This window comes from Gobio gobio (assembly GCF_949357685.1).
Source record: "Gobio gobio genome assembly, chromosome: 22".
In the NCBI taxonomy this organism is placed as follows: Eukaryota; Metazoa; Chordata; class Actinopteri; order Cypriniformes; family Gobionidae; genus Gobio; species Gobio gobio.
Genome location: NC_137118.1, coordinates 6,492,827 through 6,509,072, shown reverse-complemented (window position 1 = coordinate 6,509,072; position 16,246 = coordinate 6,492,827). Strand labels below are relative to the sequence as shown.

At 39.0% G+C, this 16,246-nt stretch overlaps 1 protein-coding gene across 1 annotated transcript; it reads right to left on the bottom strand.

The window, feature by feature from the left end:
* Positions 1–6,053: 6,053 nt before the first annotated feature.
* Positions 6,054–14,634, bottom strand: zpld1a (zona pellucida-like domain containing 1a; the record flags this gene model as incomplete). The annotated part of the gene is made up of 10 exons (XM_079804428.1): positions 6,054–6,229; positions 6,583–6,612; positions 6,863–6,959; positions 9,591–9,762; positions 9,853–9,933; positions 10,346–10,443; positions 13,303–13,375; positions 13,700–13,881; positions 14,227–14,447; positions 14,529–14,634. 10 exons carry the CDS (start codon positions 14,632–14,634, stop codon positions 6,054–6,056), a joined length of 1,236 nt encoding a protein of 411 aa, XP_079660554.1.
* Positions 14,635–16,246: the final 1,612 nt, after the last annotated feature.

The following is a 16,246-nucleotide window of genomic DNA, read 5'->3' as shown; positions in this document are numbered from 1 at the left end:
TTTCAAATAAATGCTGTTGTTTTGAACGTATCAAAGAATTCTGAAAAAGAAATATCAGTTTCCACAGAACAACTGCTTTCAACATTGAAAATAATACAAAATGTTTCTTGAGCACCACATCAGCATATTAGAAGGATTTCTGAATGATCATGTGACACCAAAGACTGAAGTTTATATATAAAATAAAATGTGTATACATATACAATTTTATATTTAATAAATTGTAATAAATTCATATATATTTCAACATATTTTACCAATACCATTGTGATCATTCAGGTAGTATAAAAGTATAATGATATTTCCGTATGAAACCATCACTGTACCATATTACCGCCAGTGTGCTTTATGTAAGGCTATTATGGTATTTGTGTCAATGCTGGTTTCCATAGTGATATACAAGGATGCACGTCTTAAATAAAAATCCACCTTTGTTCCTGACATGAATATCCTCATCTGCCTTAAAGAAGGGTTGAGTGTCAGCATAGAATATAAGGATTAGCTCTTTTGATTTGAAAGTGACCTAAGAGTATATATATACAGTATATAAATATATAAACCAGTCATAAGTCGCACGGGTATATTTGTGGGAATAGCCAACAATACATCTTTTATGCCATAAATCATTAGGATATTAAGTAAAGATCATGTTCCATGAAGACATTTTGTAAATTTACTACCAGAAATATATATAAAATATTAGTAGTAGTAAGATGCATTGCTAAGGACTTCATTTGGACAACTTTAAAGGCGATTCTCTCAATATTTAGATTTTTGCACTCTCAGATTTTCAAATACTTGTTTCTCGGCCTAATATTGTCCTATCAAACCTACAAACCATACATCAGTGGAAAGCTTATTTATTCAGCTTTCAGATGATGTATACATCTCATTTTCAAAAGATTTACCCTTATGGTTTTGTGGTCAGGGACACATATATTGTTTGCTGACAGTTTTTACCTTTGAATTCTTCACATTAAATTGGGCCATTCATTCACCATGCCATTCATATTTTCCACTGATGTCAAAAATAATAAGCATGGAAGTCATCAAAAGCCTTATATGAATACAGGCTCTTTGTTGAGCTGGCGTCATGATGATTACGATCATTGTGAAGAGCTGTAAAAGCTTGCTTTCTTCAACATGACAGCATCGAATGGATTGTGATCCCTGTCTGTTTTGTAATTATAACAGCAACATCTTCAAACTAAATATTCAGAAGCACATCTGAATTGACTTTATTGTTAACAACTGGGAAAGAAAAACCTACAAAGTAATACAACTGTGTGTTCGGGGGATAATAACATGGGTTGTTACATTTAATTAAATTATCTTGGACAATTTCATTCAAATATCTTTAATAAAATAAAAAAAGAATAACTAACACTGGATATTAGAGTATGAGAAAACTAACTGCTAAGACTCATTACTTTTCAGTGGGTATCACAGAGACATATGAATACTAATGAGTTAAAACAAATACAATTAATTAAAACTAAAAATATCTTAAATAGTCTTTGCATCCACCTCAATCACATCAAGGTTGCTGTTCGACTTAATTAAATTCGTTCCCTATGGTCTCTCTCTCAGCTCTTGTAACTCAAACTAATTATTGCAGAGAGTTATGCACTTGGATTCGCTGGTGTCCCATGATCCTTTGTGCCGTTGTGATGAATGGACTCCTCACATTCCATCCTATAGCCTCTAATATTCTCACTGAACTAGAAATTTGTGTTAGGCAGGTCTATTAGATACCTCAGCTTATGTTCTTCATGTAACTGATCTTAAACCCTGCAATAATGAAGCGAGGGGCTGAGGTATTAACTTTACGTTACACTGCGCCAACAGATCCGGATAAATTGACATTTCAAATTAAATACATGTATAAAACAGTTTGCTGCTCTTTTGATCAGTTCATTTACAAGTGCAATTAAATAAAGTGTGTTAAAAAATCTCTATTCGTGTTTGTGTTTACACTACGATCAGTGTATCAGTTTGGTGGTTCAGGTATGTTTTCTAGATCGTGTAGTGATTGACAGTCATGACTAAAAGTACAAAATAAACTGGGGGATAGTTCACCCAAAAATGAAGATTCTGTCTTGAACATTTCAACTGTTTTTGCTCATGGGGTCCAAAACAACAACATTGGACTGCATTGATGTTAATATTATGGGAAAAAACAATTGATCTATTCTTCAAAATATCTTTGTTCCACAAATAGTAGAAAATCATACAGGTTAGGAGCGACACTAGGATGAGTAAATTATCTGAAAAATCCCTTTAAGGCCAGAAATATACTTTACACAAGTAAATTTATTCAGATTCTTCATATTTTGAGGAATATGGGTAACCAAACAGTTGATGGGTCACACTGACTTCCATACTATGTTTCCACTGTTGGGCCAAAAGTGGGAGTGTTAGTGTGTGCCAGGGCCAGTCGCATTTCCACTGTCACTTCTGGGGCTTAATCGGGCCTCGTCGTTGCTTCCTCTGGGCCAACGGCCAGGGTTTATTGGCCCTCCGAATACCTTGGTCCAAAGCGGGCCAGCTTGGCCTTGAGGAGTGGGAATGTTTATCTGAGTCTGGAGACGGCAGCACCGCGGATGATTTTACATGCCAGCTAACATCAGCATTAAAGACTTTTAAAGACTTTTTAAATAATTTCACTTTCTCAAATACAAAAACTTTTTTTTCCTTTTCAGGAGCTTCCTCTGTTTCACTGACTGTAAATATAACTGTATTGGGACTGTCACTGGAGAGAGTGCTAAAGCTCCTCAGGTCGATTGTATTTTTGGTGTAAAATTTATAGAAATTATCATTCTTTCTAAATGTGACGTAAACATACTGCCCTGCGACTACAAATAAACAAAAAAAGACGTGACTGAATAATATGTCCTCTTTCTTTCGTGACATAACGGTAAATACCACTTTATTTCTGTGGGACTAATGAGCAATCTTGATGCAAATTAATTCATAATGATCAGCGCTGGGAAGATGAATGTGTATTTAAACTGGGTCATTTATGTAGTAGAAATGTGAAATTATTTTTGAATTTGGTGCCTTCTAGACCGAGAAAAGACACAAAATGTATTTTTGTCTCATGTGGAAGAAAGACAACAACTCCCAGAATGCACTTGCTTCACTGCCCAACGAGGCCACTACCAAAAGCCATGTCCACTGGTTATCACTTGCCCACCATGACACCGCCCCCACCGTCGTTTTGATTTTCATAGTAATACAATCATTTCGTTCAGTTAGAGAATAAACACTACAATTAAAAACTGAATGTGTCTTTTCAATAAAGTGTGAGTGAGCCGAACGAAAGTCACGTCACAAACGCAGCAGGAGCCAGATTTCATTCTGTGGCGAAGTGGACGAGCGAGAGACATAGGAGGAGCGAGTGAGATCGGTGTGCGTGATTGAGAATGAGTGTCAGCTGCGAGGCACACCGGTCTCGAGTCCTCTCAAGAGGGAGCACGGAGGCATATAAGGAGAGAGGACCAGGCCTGGATTTGAATTAGTGTTTTGTTTACGTTTTGTTATGTGTGTACGCGGCAGTCGTCTGTGAGGGGCTCATTTTGTGTGTATTATTTTATTAAAGTCTCTTGAACGTTCGCCGCTTCCCGTCTCCTTCTTCCCATACGAACAAACATTGGTGCCGAAACCCGTGAGGAAGGAGAGACATGCTGTCAAAGAGCCCTCGCTGCTGAGGGGGATCGCGGTGCTGAGGAGGTCGGGCAGCGTGGATGGATGAGGACCGTGAGTGGCTGCCCGAGGTGGTGGTGCTGGAGCGACTGAAGATCCGGTGGGACGGAGAGCTCGCTGCCGTGCCCCTGGGTCGAGGTGGGGTGGCTGCCGTCCGAGGGGGAGCGGAGGAGTCGCCGGCGCTCGCTGTGAGCCGGAGCCTGCTGCCGTCCACCATTTCGGGGAGGAGCAGTGAGCACGGGACTTGCTGCTGGCTCCCTCAATTGGAGGAGCCACTGCCGGCCGCCAGGGGGGCGGAGGAGGATCGAGCCGTCCACCGAGCGTCCAGTACCATCGCATGGCACCGCGAGGAAGAGCCTCTCAGCTGGCTGAGGACTGAGCGGCAGTGTGTCCGGGAACCGGAGCAGAATTTTTTTTTCCTTCCTCTCTTCACTCTCTCGTCCGGTCGCTCTGGGGGTCTCCGTCTCCCGTTCTCTTGTCTCATCGGCCCATATCCCCAAGTGCAGAGATTAGGGGGGGGTACTCCCCGGCCTACAAGGGGTGTTGAGGGTATGTGGCAAGGTGGACCAGCGAGAGACATGGGAGGAGCGAGCGAGATCGGTGTGCGTGATTGCGAATGAGCGTCAACTGCGAGGCACACCGGTCTTGAGTCCTCTCATGAGGGAGCACAGAGGCATATAAGGATGAGCGACTCCAGTGAAGGAGGAAAGAGGACCAGGCCTGGATTTTAAGCTGTGTTTTGTTTACGTTTTGTTATGTGTGCGTGGCAGTCATCCTCCTTCTTCCCTGAACATACAAACTACGCTACACATTCATCACGAGAAGAGCTGAGCAGAGCGAAGCGTGGCTGTCATTCACGGCGCGTGTCCAGTCTGGCGCGTTATCAGATCACGCCTATGGAAGCTTAACCTTCATAGGAATTCATTGAAAAGTTGAAACACTCACTTTGCTCCGCAACACTCCATTATGAATGCCCGATCCGAGCCGCCGTAGGCATTTACATTCTGTGAGTGAGATCTTTCCCCTACGGGCGGGTTAAAAACATGCGGAACGAGCTCCTTCTACTGGCTGTAGTCTCTAGCCTCTGGCCAAAAAATCCTCAGATGACGCAAAATGACGATATTTGCGTCATCTGTGGATTTTTTTCAGAAATAAAATGCATAATTCTCTCGTCTCAGGGGGATATGAGGGGGGAAAGTACGATAATTCGAATATACTACCGGTTTCTACTGATACAAAGCGTAATGCTACATCGCTGAAGGAACCCTTTAAGTAAACTACAAAAATGCCAACAAACGGACGCTTTTATCATGTTGGTTTTGCGATCTCGCTAGTTTCCAATGTTTTCTTTCTGATTGGTTTTCTGATAAAACTTCCGTTTGTTGGTGAAATGATGGGTTTGTGTGGTTTTGTTCCAGAAAGGCGTGTTAGGGCGGGTTTTAGTGACGTGCTTCAGATTTTTGAGCCTGATGATGGAAACGCAGCGTGGTTTTGGGCTTGGTGCTACAGGTCTGAGCCTATTAGCCCAGCCCGGCCCGTTGAAAGCCCTGGCTCGCACTGGCCCAACAGTGGAAAAACGGCCCATTAACTGTTTGGTTACTAACATTTGTCAAAATATCATCTTTTGTGTTCAGCAGAAGAAAGAAATTCATACAGGCGTGGAACAACTTGAGGGTAAATTGACAGAACTTTCATTTTTGGGTGAACTATCACTTTAAATCGCCATGACAGTAGTCAACCCGAAAGAGTCGTAAAAGTGGGCGGGTTTAACTATAGTGCCACTTGCAGTAATCTTTGGGGCCTAAAAGTGCGCTTGGTAATTTTTGTTTATGTTGAGCAAATCTTTTTATATTTATACTAACACCTGGTGTTGTGGATGCAGATTTACGCAAAATCAATTGTTTTCAGTTACCAATGCAATTGTAATGCATTATCAGCCATAAAGTCAGTAGTAGCTTGTCATGTGATCTCAACATGGCAACCCCTAAATTAGTTTGAACTACCTATATAACTGAAATCTCATGTGATTTTGTCAAAATGATGTTTTATGTGTAATGAGGACAAAAATTACTGAGTGCACCTTTTAAGTGCGTTATTCCTGTTTATTTGTGTGTGAGAATCATTTCAAATTCAACCTCTAATGGTTTAGGATTGTGTTTTGTGTAAAGTTACAGGAATGAGAGCAGCTGTGTTGATGCCTTGTAACCAAAAATAGGCAAATGTGTGTAGATAAAAGATCTTAAAAAAAGAGATTATTTCCCTGTACTGCATGATTGTGTGTAACTGAAGAGCTCCGGACACAGGTATTGTTGTATTGTTTAGATGAACGAACAGCCGTGTGTGTGCGTTTAGCTGAACGCTGGGTTGTGGGTTCCTGACAGAGGTGTTGGTGGCGTCTGTTTCCCCCTCAGCAGTGACAGAGACAGGATGAAGAAACACATGCTCATAACGCCGAGGATTGCAATGGCAGAAATCATGGCACTCGTCACTGAATTGATTTTGAATGGAGGCCCGTTTAACTGTGCTGAAACACACACACACACACACACAGTGTTAGGAAGACTTCATACAATATGTAACCCACCGTTCAAACTCTTATCACACACTCTTTCTTTCAATCCTCTTGTTCATTTCTTGATAACACCACTTGCTTCTACCCTCTATTAACTTCTCACTGTTGGAAACCCTCCAACTCATCATTATTTTGGTCATGGTTTTAAGCCGCTACATCCTTTGAGAAAAAAAAAAACATTCCTCTATATTTCCAGGAGGGAGTAAAACTTGCTTTTATCCTCCATCAGAAAGGCTACAGCTCTGAGATAGATGGATTTAGCTCCCTTTTAAAAGGGCTAAAGTGGAGGAAAACGGAAGCCTTACCTAGTTGGGAATTATTGGTGGGAGTCTCATCTGTGGACAGAGGGAAATTGTTTTAGTGAGATGGAACACTTATTGCCCAAAGGCTAATTTAAAGTGCTAAATAATGTCTCAAAGCAGGCTCACTTTGAGAGTTGAGATACAATGTTAACACTGCATGCTTTTATCCAACTTGGAGTGTACTAAAAGTTTACTTTTTAGCAGTTTCTCTGTGAATCATGCACGTCACAATATTGTCAGCATCATGAGCTACAGAAACACTACATTATAGTTCATATCGTACCACTTCTGGTGATGATGGGTCCGGCGGTCATGACTGCGTTGTCAGAGGCCACACCGGTTCTTTCCGACGTGTCCCTTTTCTTCCTCTTACCGCAGATCTGTCAGGATGTCAATATTTGTGAGTAACAAATGAACACAGTTCCAACTTTTTTATTTTAAACAAAGGGAATGAATCCTATTATTAGGATTAACACACCAATAGCACACCAATAAACACACCATTTAAGATTAGTTTTTTTCACTAAGATTGTTTTCCTTACAAATTCTCATGACATTTACTGAGCTGTTTTTGTCATTCCTGTTATTCTCACTGGCTCTCATTATATTCTTAGCATAATCTAAAGGCAGTAAAATCAATACGAACATGACGCATAAATAATTAGAAGTTTAATATTTTTCACATTAAAGTAGAGTAAAGTTTCACAATAAATAGATTGTTTTCATTACTGTAATGGCCTTTTTGTTTGTTTGTAGGGATGCATGATGTACCATTTCTGTATCGGCCGATATATGTTCATTTTTAAAGGGTTAGTTCACCCAAAAATGAAAATTCTGTCATTAATGACTTACCCTCATGTCGTTCGACACCCGTAAGACCTCTGTCCATCTTCGGAACAGAAATGAAGATATTTTAGTTGAAATCTGATGGCTCTGAAAGGCCTCCATTGGCACAATGCACTTTACACTCTCAAGACCCTTAAAAGGTACTAAAGACGTCGTTACAAAGTCCATCTCACTACAGTGGTTCTAAAATAACTTTATGAATTGGTGAGAATAGTTTTTGTGCGCAAAAAAACGACTTACATAGTGATGACGATTTCAAAACAAGGCATCATGAAGCTTCGAAGCGTTATGAATCAGCGAGTCGAATCAGCGATTTGAATCGCCAAATTTCAGCAGTTTGGCGGTTTGACACGCGATCCGAATCATGATTCGGCTCAGTGATTCATAACGCTTCGAAGCTTCATGATGCCTTGTTTTGAAATCGTCATCACTATATAAGTCGTTATTTAGGGTTTTTTTGCGCACAAAAACTATTCTCGCCGATTCATAAAGTTATTTTAGAACCACTGTAGTGCGATGGACTTTGTAACGACGTCTTTAGTACCTTTTAAGGGTCTTGAGAGTGTAAAGTGCATTGTGCCAATGGAGGCCTTTCAGAGCCATCAGATTTCAACTAAAATATCTTCATTTCTGTTCCGAAGATGGACAGAGGTCTTACGGGTGTCGAACGACATGAGGGTGAGTAATTAATGACAGAATTTTCATTTTTGGGTGAACTAACCCTTTAATGTTATTGGCCTGATAAGAAGATTTGGCCGATATCTTAAATGTGCTCTAAGCGATCCTGGGTGGAGTAACTTCTTGTTGACGTTCGAAGTGTTGTCAAACAAAACAGAGGCTAGCTAGACCCTCCCGTCCCTGCTTCCTGAAACAGTCATGAACGCGCATTTAAAATTTAAGTAGCTTGCGTGCTAACGCTGCTGTGGTAACGATGGCTCAACCAACTACTTCACGCTCATTGTGAGTAAATTGATGTACTTTTAAATTAAAAAAAAGTGCACGTGCACTAACCCCAAACCTCCACCCCCAAATCATTCTTGTCGGTTATTGGCTGGAGCACTGTTTATTATGTTTCGTTGTCCAGACTGCCCAAGTTTGTTTTTGTTGCCGTTTGTGGAGCTTGTGCTGACTATAGAGACCGCGTTTTTTTACAGTGTGTTCAGGGGACAGGCAGCTAGCGTATAGTGAGATGTTTGCTGTATGTGACAAAAAATGTTTTGGCCTAAAAAACGCGTGACATCGCTTATAGCACCTTTAAAGCCACTAAATGGATTCTTTCCTTCAGATGCACACTGTTCGCCATGATGGTTTTGAATCGCTTGAAATATGAATATGGAATCATTTCAAAAAGGAAAATACAGTTCAAGTCTGTCATATAGGCTACATAAAATTATAATGAGAACATTATAATTGTGTGCTTGGGGCATGGATTTAATGGTCAGACTTTTGGTGAGCATAAGAAACTTCTTTCAAAAACTTTTAAAAATCCTACGAATCCCACATTTTTAGGCGGTGGTGTATACACACATTTTATATATATATTTTTCCCAGAAATAAATTCTCAGCATAAATTAAAGGCAGCAAAACCAATACTACCATGACGCATAAATCATTTGCAGTTTTTCTTTTTTGTTTTTGCATGAGTGTAATGTCCTTTTTGTTTGTTTGTTTGTGTTTGTTTGCTTTTTTTATTTCTGGAGGATCATGTGACACTGAAGACTGGAGTAATGATGCTGAAAATTCAGCTTTGCCATCACAGGAATAAATCACATTTTAAAAAAGATTAAAATAGAAAACAGATTTTTTAAATCATAATAATATTTCACAAAAATGCTGTTTTACTGTATATTTGATCAAATAAATGCAACCTTGGCGAGCATAGGAAACTTTAAAAAATCCTACGAATCCCACATTTTTAGGCGGTAGTGTATACACACATTTTATTAAAAAAAAACAGAAATAAACACCCCGAATAAATGAATAGAGTAATTTAAAAAAAAAAAATATATATATATATATATATATATATATATATATATATATATATATATATATATAGTCAAAAATGCAATAATAAAAATTCAATATATTATTTCTTTCAATATCTTATTTCAGGTTTTAGGGTGAACCAGTTGACCCGTTTAACCCAAAGCAGCCATACTTACAGGCAAGAGCAGGGGGCAGTCGTCAGAGCGACACAACTTGGTCACGCAGTGCAGAAAGACAGTGGACATTTTCTGGTTCTTGTGCTTGACAAAGCGGAAAACCTCAAAGGAGAAGCGGCCCATCTGGCTCTTCCCATTCTCAAACACCGTTGTCTGCGGGTCCTTATCGCATCTGCTGGACCAGAGACAAGATACACTTAGCATTCAGCCTCAGTTCTGCTTGTATAGACCCACAAGCACATCCATATATCTGAAGAATTACCCAAAGAAAAGGTCATATCGGAGTTCGTCATTAGGATTTCCAGAGGGAGTCGTGTAACAGTAGTCCATCAGAACGTTCCACCTGTGGAGAGTGACATGCGTGAATCAGTCACTAAAACATGGATGCTTGAATAGGAAACCGCCCCATACGACCAAACCACTGTTGTTCCATATAGAAGTCATGTGTCTTATCTCTACTCAGGATCCATACTAATCTTTCCCATTCATTTTAGTGGCGCCCTTCGCTGGTCCTAAACAAGGCCGGCATTGAGTCACTCAGCATTCTTCCTTTAATGGGCTAAACTAGTTCTGGATCTATCAGATATAAGAGAGGAGGTCATTTAGGGAAGTTCTTTAACAATGCAGTGACAGTCCAAAGACCATGTGCCTGTCTCATTTTACATTTGACCTCTATCAGTATTCAGTATCATATCTACAGTATGTTGGGCCTCCAAGATACTCTTCCAAGATATGCTTGAGTAACTGTGTTTTACCTCCTGTCTAGGTTGGTGGCTTTTACGGCGGCAAACACTCGTGTCTTCAAAGTAAGTCCAGACATCGGGATGGAAAGGTGCTGGATGTATGTGGAGTCCTTAAACATTCAACACCACAGGTTAGGATCCCACACACTAAATTATTTGCTCCAGAAATATAGAAATAAGCTAAATATAGCAATAAAATGAGTCCAATCATATTTCAAGCGATTCAAAACCACATGGCAAACAGTGCGCATCTGAAGGAAATAATCCATTATTTATTGGCTTTAAGAGATCGGCCAAATCTTCTTATCAGGCCGATAACATAAAAAATTAACATAATCAGCTGATGCAGAAATGGTACATCATGCATCCCTACAAACAAACAAAAAGCCATTACAGTAATGCAAAAAATATATTTTTTTTTAATGTGAAAATAATTTAACTGCAAATTATGTATGCGGCATGTTAGTATTGGTTTTACTGCCTTTAATTTATGCTAGGAATATAATGAGAGCCAGTGAGAATAACAGGAATGATAAAAACAGCTCAGTAAAAGAAAACTTTCTTAGTTAAAAAACATCTTAATTGGTGTGTTTGGTGTGTTAATTGGTGTTTTAATGCTAATAATAGGATTCATTCCCTTTGTTTAATATAAAAAAAGTTGGAACTGTGTTCATTTGTTACTCACAAATATTGACATCCTGACAGATCTGCGGTAAGAGGAAGAAAAGGGACACGTCGGAAAGAACCAGTGTGGCCTCTGACTTAAAGAATATGTATATATAATATAATATTAATTTAACCCTGGTGGTCTTTTTTATTTCAATTAAATGTACTATATTTTAGTCCGATAATGTTTTTTTATTTAATATTTTGTATTTTTTAGGGGATTTTATGGTACTAAATGATATTTATGCTGTAGTGATAATCCATTTATTCACTTTTTGAGCATAGACATGAAAATGAAATTTCCAACTTAAACTGTCGTAAATCTTGAATGCGTTAGAGTTTGATCTCTTTTCAAAGACAACACTGAGCAAATTATTGCTGAAGTGAAAAAAGTTTCAAAAAGTGAACTTAAAGTTACAGAATTTTACGTTTATTGTTATGAAAAATGCCCAAAAATAGGCTTATTATTTTCAAAAACACATTTTTTCTCTAAAACTGCAAGAAAATCAAAGTCATGAATCTGATCAAGTTGTGTTCCAAATTTGAGCTTGATTTCTCAAAAAATTTGCGTTCAGTAAGATTTTGTTTGGGCGCAGTACCAAAAGTTTCCACTAGATGAAATTCATCTCCCATTCATTTCCAATGTGGACATTTTTGACCGGGAGGAAAACAAGTGTGACTATTTTTCAGGACCATTTAACTTTTTCAAATCATGTCTTTGTGTGTTCACATAGCAAGTGCCAAAACCTTTACCAAGTATATATATGTCTGTGTGTGTTTTGATGTTTTTATTGGTATACGTAAATTATTGCTATACATTTTTTATTGCTATACGCAATAAACGTAAAATTCTGTAACTTTAAGTTCACTTTTTTAAACTTTTTTCACTTAAGCAATAATTTGCTCAGTGTTGTCTTTGAAAAGAGATCAAACTCTAAAACAGTCAAGATTTACGACAGTTTAAGTTGGAAATTTTATTTTCATGTCTATGCTCAAAAAGTGAATAAATGGATTATCACTACAGCATAAATATCATTTAGTACCATAAAATCCCCTAAAAAATACAAAATATTAAATAAAAAAACATTATCGGACTAAAATATAGTATATTAAATTGAAATAAAAAAAAGACCACCAGGGTTAAATTAATATCATATTATATATACATATTCTTTAAGTCAGAGGCCACACTGGTTCTTTCCGACGTGTCCCTTTTCTTCCTCTTACCGCAGATCTGCCAGGATGTCAATATTTGTGAGTAACAAATGAACACAGTTCCAACTTTTTAAATTAAACAAATGGAATGAATCCTATTATTAGGATTAACACACCAATTAGCACACCAATTAAGATTTGTTTTTTAACTAAGAATGTTTCCCTTACAAATGACTTTCACTGAGGTGTTTTTGTCATTCCTGTTATTCTCACTGGCTCTCATTATATTCTCAGCATAAATTAAAAGCAGTAAAATGGCGCATAAATAATTAGAAGTTTAATATTTTTCACATTAAAATGTTTTATGTTTTGCATTACTGTAATGGCTTTTTGTTTGTTGCATGATATACCATTTCTGTATCGGCCGATATATGATCATTTTTAATATCATGGGCCTGATAAGAAGATTTGGAGCCAATAAATAATGGATTCTTTCCTTCAGATGTGCACTTCGCCATGATGGTTTTGAATCACTTGAAATATTATTGGACTCATTTCAAAAAGGAAAATACAGATCAAATCTGTCATATAGGCTACATAAAATTATAATGAGAACATTATAATTGTGTGCTTGGGGCATGGATTTAATGGTCAAACTTTTGTTTTTGTGATCAGGTGATTTATCGGGTAATATATCGGTTATCAGCTTTCAAATATAAAGGATTATTGTATCGGACAACCTTTTTTAAATTATAGTTTATCGAAATGATAGAAAACGGATCTTTTCAATCGTAATAATGTTTCACAATAATGCTGTTTTGTCAAAAATGCAATAATAAAAATTCAATCTTATTTCTCTTTTGATTTTTAAAGAATAAGAAATCATTCTTGTTGTTATTATTATAAATTGTTTAAGAAAACTTTGGAAGTCTCTGCTATAGAAATAAGCAACATTTTGTAAAACTAATTTTTGAGTCATATCAGTTTGAACTGGACATTATTTCATTCCATTATTTAAATAATTATTTCAAATAATATTCAAAACCAGAATTACAATATGTTATGCACTGAGCACTTTGTGCACAGTGCAAAATATGTAGATAGATCTCTATATAACGCTTAATTAAAAATGAAACTGATGTACTCACGTTGTATAGAAGTAAATTCAGCGTGCTCACAAAAGTGCCGTTGCTGTCCTTCACTGATATCGCAGCAGCTGACCTTCGAACAAAAGAAGCTATTAAAACACGATGAATATATTTAGCAGGCCAATTAAATCTGAAAGGAAAACTGGTGTAATAATTTTTCCTGATTTACTGTCTGATGTCCTTGTAATCAACCGTGCATTAGGTTTTACAACATATTCGCTGTGCATACTAATTTAATTATGCTCCCCAATTCAGCCCATTAAATCTTAACAATAAGTGCTAAATATTTTACAACATGCAGTTTGTGACCGTTTTATCTTCCCTCAAAATATTGTGAATAATTTAGCATGGATTCCAAAAAAAAGGACACAATGTAGTAGTGAATTACATAACTTACGAAGCAAGCTGTGTGTTGTTGACCAGATATTCCAGTGGGTAACTACAACTGAACTTGTAAAGCAGTCCCGGTAGGTAGCTGATGACCGTCGGGGGATCCGGAGTGTCAATGTATCCTGCTATATTCCCAATCTGAACCAGGGAAAGATTCCCATATGCGTTGGGCCCCTGAGCCGTTGAGACCTACAGACACAGTGGCACTAAACTGTGATTGAAACTAATGCACCTTCACCTCCATAATCCTCAGCCCTTTTATCAATGCCGGATCTCTGCCAAATCAGAGATAAATCCACCTCACCGCTGATGTTCTTCATTTATCAAGGCCAAATTGTCAGAGAGAATATGGTCTCTCCAAACACGAGCGGTATTTTAGCATTTACTGTAACAAATGTGTTTTTCTTACTAATGACTGAGCCTAAAAATGAAAGTTCTGGGTCATTTAAGGGCTAATGTGAGTAAATTATTCTGTCATGGGTCAGCTACCGCAATGCAGGCCGTTAAAACTGGTGAAAACGGGTGGTTTCTTACCACCAGCGAGTTTCCGCACGCCTCCAGCGTGCTGAGACTGATGCTGAACAGCACAACCGTTGGGAACGTGTTGTTGTTGATGAACCCTCGGCAGTGGGCATCACCATGACGCCCGTTCAGTGCCAGGTCAGTGTCGGTGTAGCCAGAGAAAAGCACCGGGCAAAAATTAATCTTCAGCGTGACGGTTTGCACTCCACAATACACGCTGATGTCCCGCTCAGCTGTTGAGAGAGAATTAAATGTAATTAATTGGTGTCACCGATTAAATGCTCGCGCTCAAAAAAGAGAAAGTGCTCGCTCACAGGGGAAGCGGCTGTGGAAGTTGGCGTCGCAGTTGAACCCATTGAATTGCGCATTCACCACGAAAGTTTGACTTGCAAGCAGAAGAATCACACACAAACGTTCCATTTCAACGCCCGAGGAAGACAATGTAGGAGCAATTTCTTTGGATTCATCAGAAAATGCTTCTTTTTCTGAAACGAGAGAAGAAACGCATGATTAGGCACTTCAAAGGGTAATTTGACTGCATTGTTCAGTAATTATGCTATTAAACGTGGATGAAAAAGACAGAAAATGAGAAATCTGATACTTTTGTCGGTGCCTCTGTTCAATTTGAAACCAATAACGAGCATAAATTGATCTGAAGTGCCATTGCGCAAAGTTTGTGAACAAATCAACTCACCTCGATGCATATATTCAAAAAGCTGCAAATCTATTCAAACGGATTGACTTCCTGTGGGTATTTGTTAGTATGACGCTTTTACACAGAGTTCTGCGTGTTTCACCCTGACCTTGGTCCGCTTTTGCCCTCCGTCTGCTCTAGCATCCCTCGCTCCGTTTCGGAAGACTCACCCGTTTCCCTGGCAGCTGCAGAATCAGCGGTACTCCATCTGTCCTCGGCTGTGGCGCGAGACTGACTGGATTACCCAGCATCCCGGCAAAACCACTAGAAACACGGCCTTGCTCTGAGGAAAAAAATTAAACATAAGAGATTCATTATTTGAACACGTCAACGGCAAAAGAGCTGTCTGGGGGAACATGGGAAAGTCCATCAAAAGTGAATGTGTTATACAAATCCTTTCACGGGCCCAGAAACATGAGCAGGTTTTGAAGTTTCCCACTCATATCCTTTCTGCTTGATCTCGCTCTGTCAGCGCTCACAAGTGGCCCCACGCCGCATGTGGTCTGAGAGGGGGGGAATTATCTTTTCATCGGATCCGGGACTGGGCTCGTCGCTGACTGAGCTGGCCTTTCTGTGTGCCAGGACGGTCTGGGTCGGGACCAGGATTGTCTGGACGCTTTAGAGGCTTTGTTTGGTCCGTCTCAGTCAGCACTTCCCCAGCCGCATCCCACCTGTCTGGCCGTCACCCCCCCCTTTCCGACTGCAACTCTTGGCCTTACGTCGATTGTCGGCTAATGCATATGAGAATCTATATCACAAAAAGGGGGTCTTCTGTGGATGGGGCATACTTCTAGTGATGAATGCTTGTTCCAACCGCTCCAAATTTATAGCAGACTAATATTTCATCAAATTAGCTGCCATTTATACATCATCATTTTTAAAATGCCTTTAATCAGCGTGATTAATTGCTTTAGAAATGTCTCTACAGTCCATCATTGCAGCAAAAGGGGAAATTTGAATGATTTCATTGTCCGTTCTTACCTGATTAATCAAAGCTCAAGATGTCCGGGCTGCAGGCCAGCTCCAGCTGCGATGCATCATCCAAAAGTCGCTCGTCAATCTGTGCAAGAAATCCAAAGGAAAAGGATTTTCAAAACTATGCAACACCATCCCAAACTGATAATCCTAAATCCAACTCAGATATTACAGAGACACGAATCGGATGAAGCTCTGAGCCCCTTCGGCTAGAACTCTGACGAAGTTTGCCTCACGTCTTAGAATTTCTTCAGATGGAAGGGATTGTGGGTAAAATGGAGCTGTCGGTCTATAGCGGGGCAATTCAGTACATGCGATAAGTATCTCTATTTATTCGCTTCCAGCAAATGTCATTCTTTCATT